Below are 6,878 nucleotides of genomic sequence, written 5' to 3' on the forward strand. Positions count from 1 at the left end.
GTTGCAATGAGAAACATGATTTAACTTTGTCAATTATTGTAATAACAAGATGAACACAATGAATAAGAATCAAATGTAAGTGAAGAATGAGAGCAGCATATAAAGACCTCAAATTTCTTCTTTGGGATATGAAGAATCTTGTTCCATTCAGCACCTTCCTTCCTTTGAAGCTGGACCTCAAGTTCTGGATGGCAGCTTGATAACAAAATGGTCTGCACAGAAGTTGGCAAGCCATCTTCGGGGAGAAACCTCATCATTGGACACCCACATATGACTAATTCCTCAAGAGATCCCACTATATTCAAGTCGGTTGGCAAGGAGCAGAAATTGTAACAATCTGCAACAACTAACTTCCGGAGAGCTCTATGATTTCTAAATCGATCCAATGAAGCAAGCTCATTGCAACCTCTAATGGTTATAGTTTCCAGAGCTTTGAGGTGGTGGGGTCCAGAAGCAAATGACAATGAGGTCATCAAATGGCAACTTTCGAGCACCAACGTTGAGAGGCAAGTTAGGCCTTGCAAATACCTTGGTAATAAGTTGCAATGGAAATTGCTTTGAGATATTTCAATGTGGCAAAGAGACGGAGGAAGTAGATATGTCTCCAGCTGGTCCTCAACCGCTTCTGTACTAACTGATGATAGTAAAGTCGAACAGTTGCTGATCCTGAACACTTCAAGGGAGCCAAGTCTGTGAAATCCACCAGTTGGCATTGGGTCTGTACAGTTCTTCATGTTCAGCTCAGCGACATGGTTGAGCTGCTCAGTGTTGAGGTCACTCAAGAAGCTGTAGGAGCAAGCTAGAAAGATCAATCGTGAAGCTGTTGCAATCAGTGAATCAATTAAACAAGAAGTTGGCGAGGAATCAGATGGTATTTCAACTTCAACTCTTGGCTTTGCACTGAAGCTGCTTGGTATTTCTCGAAGCTTAGGACACCGTGATATGTGTAGTCTTTCAAGACATGGAAGCAAAGATGACCCATCTTCGGTTCCAGACCAGCCTTCAAATTGGAGCATGCCATCAAATACCATGTCTTCCAAAACTGGAAAGCAACCATTCCCATAGAATTCTTGACCTATCTGCTTGACAGCATGCATGCCTCGTAGTTGAAGATACTTGAGCAGAGGAAGCTGACCAAAAGGGGGCAATTGTACCCAACTGATGCAGTTCTCAAGAGCTAGAGAACTCAATGCAGTCAGCCAATTTGTCTCAAACCAATTGGGTGACCTTGCTCCCCTATATCCAATGATCTTCAGCCGATCAAGATCAGGGTTAGGTCTAAGGGCACTAAGCACATCATAATCAAGATCACAAGTTAAAGACCTCGCATGGATGCTCCACTCGAGTTCCAAATATTTGATATGCTCTTTGCAGTCTAGGCAGGCATTAATTGCCTCTTGCTGACGTTCAACATTCTCGAGAGATCTAATTTTTAACTGTCCGACGATATTTTTCATCTCCTTCAGCTCACTTAGTCTGTAACCACTCTCCTTCCTGACGTGGAACTCCCCAACGCCATGGAGCTGAGTTTGTCCTCCGAAACCAGAAATTGTGGCACCGTAAATATTATAAAGGAAAGCTTTTCTTAATTTGATAAGGTTCCTCTTCATGTTTGCAGGAAGGTTAACGCATTCACTTTCCCGGCAGGAGTGTCCGCTTGTGGCCAAGACCTCCAGGTGGTAAAGCCGAACCAATGGTGTTTGCCATGGCCTCTCAGGAACCCGAAAAGCGAAATAACGCAGATGTTTCAGAACTTGCACTGATGTAGGCAGCCTATCCAGGCAACAGCCACTCAGATCCAGCACACGGATGCTCTTGGACTTGTTGAATATATCATCTGGAAGGGACAATTTTAAGCAAGTAAACCTTTTCTTCCAAACAATCATGGTACGCAAATTTCTCAATTCTGTTTTTTTCATGGCACCTAACAAATTTGCTGATATCGATAGATGGCGAATGTTTAGTGAGATCTCCTTTTGTTGTTTGTCATTTTCAACCCTGGCGTACTCATCCTTGGAGACATTGCGAGCCAGGTCATTGATCAAATCATGCATGACATAGTCTGTTGGAAGGCCAAACAATGAGCGCTCAAAGAATGATCTTTGCACAAGTTCATTGAAGTAGCCCTTTGCTACATCTTCAATATTGGAATCAGTGTCATATGGATCCTCCTTCTGTACAAAACCCTGTGCAATCCACATTTCAGTGAGCTTGTTAAGATCAAAAAGCCAGTCCTTTGGGAAAAGGCTGCAGAAGCTAAAGCATAGCTTCAGTTGGACAGGTAAATGTTGATAACTCAACCTGAGAATCTTCATAACATCATCAGATAGATCACTCTCCATAACTTTCTTCCAGTGGCTGATATCAAAATCAGCACTCAATAGGCGACCGATTATCTTTGCTGCTAGAGGCAAACCATTCAATCTGCGACAAATCTGTACTCCTATTTCCTTAAGTTCTGGAAATTGTCCCGGATATTTCTCACCAAAGGCGCAGTTTCTGAATAGCAACCAGTAGTCATCTGTGTCCAATCCTCCCAAACGTAAAGGGGGTGTTCTAGCATCTAGGATACTGCAAGCTTTGTCAGCTCGAGTTGTCACCAAAATCTTGGACCCTTCCAGTCCAGTATTTAAACAAGACAAGACTTTGCTCCACAGTAATTTATTCTCCCAATTTGTTCTGTCCTCATCATACCAAACATCATCCAGTATAAGAAGAAACTTCTTCCCACCTATCTTTTCACGAATAGCATTATGCAACTTATCAAATTCAGTAACAGTATGATAATTTTCATCGGTTGAACACTCCAAAATGTCCCTTGTTAATCTAATCTCATCATAAGTATCAGATACAGAAACCCACATTCTGAGACTGAAGTTCATGCGTATTTGTTCATCTCTGAAGGCCAGCTGTGCAAGGCTAGTCTTCCCAACCCCACCAACACCTACAATGGATATAACATTAGGGATGCTTGAGTCACCAGGTGCTACAGGTGCACTACTGTCACTTATCTCAAACAGCATCTCTCTCAGATTATCTAGCTCATCTCTTCGACCATATATATGGTGATTTTCCTTCAAAGGGGTAGTTACACGCAGCCGTGTTACCGGCAATAACTTTGCAGTAGCATTGTCAAAACTAACGACCTTCAATAATGTATCTGCTGTCGTTTTGACCTCACCTAATTTCTCCAAAATATCTGCTAGCTTCCGCCTGAAACTGTCGGTACCGACCAAACGTTTACCCAAGTAAATACATGATGAGGTGACACAACTCACCGCAGATTGGCTGTCAACCTTGGACTCGAGGACCATGTATTGAAAACTGTCTAGCACATCAACTGCGCTGTAAATGGCGTCTTTAAGTTTGCCTAGCAGCCTCCTCTGGTTTCCATCCTTAATCTCCCGCTTCTCAATGACATCCACAATGGTCAGGATCTCTGTAAGGGTGGTGTCAAGGCGTTCAAGGTCCTTCTCCTGATCTTTCTTCCAACTAAATTGCCCCCTTATGTAGGCCAAAGCGGTGTCCTGCATCTCCCGTATGATTGGCGATAAGAACCATCCTGTAACAGCTAGTTCAGCGGCCATTTTGATTCCTGCAGATCGCAAGATATTCAATTCCAAAGAAGAATAAAGTTAATAACAAAGAAATTATGAAGAAATGTAAAAATTATGAAAAAAATTCAAGTTAGAAACCTAAGGCAAGAATTATGGGCAGATGGATGTGATCTTGCCTTTCAGCCACAATTTGGAGAAGAAAGATGATTGTGCTCACTTGGTGTGGGGGAGAGAGTGAAATAATAGAAGAAAAGTCATCTTTCAATAGGCAGTACTATATAGCCCCAAGAGCTAGTACACTGGACCACGCTATTAATTCTTTTGCAAGTTTAGATGCATGCATGTTGATATTCCTTAGTTAGAGAATCATCCAACAGTAGGGATATTTTCTAATATGTAGCTTGAAAGTCAATGATGCTTCTGTCCCCATCCTCCAATGGCGCCACCAACTAAGGTAATCTTATATAACATGTGGCTGTAGTTAGACCTAAAACATCTCGTGACAGATGAAGATGATCTTGAGATTTGAAAGACACCTATAGAAGTTTTCGCTCCTTTAACTTGCAAGGGAAAAGGGTACCGTGGAATAATGATTCTGTATAAGTGGTCCCATATCATCACTGATGTGTGTAATATAAAAAAAACATCAAGGAACTGACATAGATATATAGCTTTCAAAATCAAATGGAGAAAACTACTAACATTAAAAAAGAACTCCCAAAATCAATGTCGCTACTTCAGATCGGTGAGACTTGACAGAAACTATGAATTGTTGGTATATATTAACAATTGTGCAAAGTACAACAAGTAAAAGTACTTCTGCCTTAATCAGAGGCATGCTTCAAGATCAAACTAGATGAGAAACTAAATAAGTACCTATTGGATTAATCGAACATTTTTTCAGCCGAAACTGAAGATCAGAGGAGGCCCCCGAAGAGGCGAGGAGTCAGCAATGCCTAAAATGGAGCCTAGCTTGGATGTGACGGCTAACTACTGGTGGTCTTCGCGGTGGCGATGGCAAGCTACAAAGGAGAAGTTAGAAAGATGTGGTGGACATGGCTGTGAACTTGATGAAGACAAACAGTGTGAGTGGAGAATTTTTTGTTGTGGCAGCTGGCTATCAAGAGGACGAGTGAAAACGATGGGAGTTGAAAGTGGTTGGGTATGGCAGTGGCAGCTGTGAGCTGTGTGAACTTTGACTGACTTGGATGACTAAAATTAAATGTTACATTTTAATTTAATATATCCAACATTTCAGAAAGTCCAAAATGTTGAATGGCTTCCATGATAGCTCTTGCTTCCCGTTATATCTTTCTTTGTCACCTATGATTACTATGATTATTATACATAGCACTTGAGAAGTGCTTCCTTGTTTGAAATAAGGCTACTGGTATTGATCAAGATATTAGGGATAACAATCTCGCCTCTTTGCATGATGATTACTCTTGGTAAATTACAAATGGAGGGGGTGCACACTTGGCAAGATCATAGGATTCATAGCTCTGTCTTATGGATAAGCAGTGTTGTCCTAGACGTGCATCAAGCCCATCCAAACATTGTCTGGATCACACCAACTTGGGGGGCAGAAGCAGACCAGAACCTAGACCTGGCCCAAGACCAATTAGCTAGTCATCACAGCTAGACGGTTTCCATCCATGATTAGTCAGTCAGTCAGTAGTGAGTCTAGATGCAGCATTGGAAGATTTTGGCACTGCCAGGCACGCGGGGGCCTATTTTTCGGCCTCAACTGCTGCACATGCCACAGGTAGAACTACTCTTAATTTTGGACTGGATTGAATCAGTAGCATTCCCCATCTGCCGACTCTCCTCTCCATCGTTTTCTTCAATCAGCAAATCATCCCCTATATACTGCTAGTTAAAGCCTTGTTCGAATTTGATCTGTCCGCTGTAACAAACCCTATTTGGGCAAGTCCATCTCTCTTGAGTGGGGCTTATATTGTTTGTGGCAAAATTTCATGAATCATGCTCTAACCCCTGCTGTTCCGTTAAGTCATGATGCTTCCGAAATAGTGCTAATTGCATGCTTTTAATACGAACGTCGCAGTGTTAGCACCTGGCGATCAAGATTATGTGCTAACAATTTCAGCTTAAGCTAATGATCACGTTTTATGGTGACTTAGAAGTTCTTGTTACTCTCGGTTGTGTCCTTATTATGTGCTACTGATCATGCTCGGTGGCCATATAATAAGTTATTAGCTTGCTACTGAAACTAGTCACAACTCGGAAAGGAGTAAGGAGGAAAATTTCAACGAAAGTGCCACCATTTTCCCCCAAATCAAGAAGAGCCCCTAGCCCTAGAGAAGAAATCCCCAAATCCAGAAACGTAGCAACAGAACAAGAATGAAACCGGAGCTTACCTTGGGTAACCGTGCGTGACACCTCGAGACGACAACGGTCGTGACCGTGCGTCGACTTGGACCCCGTCGCTCCGCACAGGCAAGCGAGGCCTCCAGCCGCGAGTTAGCCGGCGTCGTGGCAGACCGCCGCAGGCTCCAACCTCGTCACGGAACCGGCGAGTCCCCCCACGGCGGCCGTGCGCAAACGGCACGGGAAGCTCCGATCGACGGAGCCGCGCGCAGCGATAACCGCCGCACGCGGGCGCCGGCGAGCAGAGCCACCGCGCCGCCATGGCACCCGGTGCTCGGAGCCGCCGCTTGGTCGCCTCGCTCGGGCGGATGCGGGAATTTGCGGGCCGACGCCGTTAGAGCATGTCTAATAGGGCCCGTATAACGCTCGCAATTCGCCCCGTATAAAAAAAAATGGTCGATCAGACACCGCTCCGTCTAGCAGAACTCGTATTTAACCCCGTATATTTGTAAATTTAAAACCCCGGGAAACTTTCATTCATAGTTCGTCGATCATACATAGAAATCGATGTACCTACATACATACAAAATGCGCGATCGGATCGTGATTTCTAGTCGGAGAGGTCGATGATGAACCCATCGGCCTCCTCCTGCGCCTGCGCCGCCCGCGCCTCCGCCTCCTTCACGGCGGCGATGGCAGCCGCCCTTTCTTCCTCCTCCGCCTTGTTCTTCTCGGCGGCGTCCTTGAGGGAGTCTTGAATCGCCTTCAAGAAGGCGGGGTCCTTGTCCTCGTCTTCCTCCTCCTCCTCGCCGGCGAGCGGGGCACCTCCGCCGCTGGTGCTCCTGATGATCGCCCTCCACGCCTCGTTCACCCGGCGTTGGCGCTCCCACTCGGCGAGCCACGCCGAGAACTTCGGGCCGCTCATCGGCTTGAGCGGCGGGTCCTCGTGGTACCAGCGGCCGCCCCGCGTGAAGTCACGGAGCTTCGCCGGGA

At 45.0% G+C, this 6,878-nt stretch overlaps 1 protein-coding gene across 1 annotated transcript; it reads right to left on the reverse strand.

Annotated features, from left to right (window-relative positions):
- Positions 1-29: 29 nt before the first annotated feature.
- LOC124648084 (putative disease resistance protein RGA3) lies at positions 30-5,957 on the reverse strand. Its single transcript, XM_047187907.1, has 2 exons — positions 5,936-5,957; positions 30-3,595 (listed from the first exon to the last, which is right to left on the reverse strand). Exon 2 carries the CDS (start codon positions 3,585-3,587, stop codon positions 30-32), a length of 3,558 nt encoding a protein of 1,185 aa, XP_047043863.1. The 5' UTR covers positions 3,588-3,595; positions 5,936-5,957.
- Positions 5,958-6,878: the final 921 nt, after the last annotated feature.

Source organism: Lolium rigidum, chromosome 4 (genome assembly GCF_022539505.1).
Source record: "Lolium rigidum isolate FL_2022 chromosome 4, APGP_CSIRO_Lrig_0.1, whole genome shotgun sequence".
NCBI lineage: Eukaryota > Viridiplantae > Streptophyta > Magnoliopsida > Poales > Poaceae > Lolium > Lolium rigidum.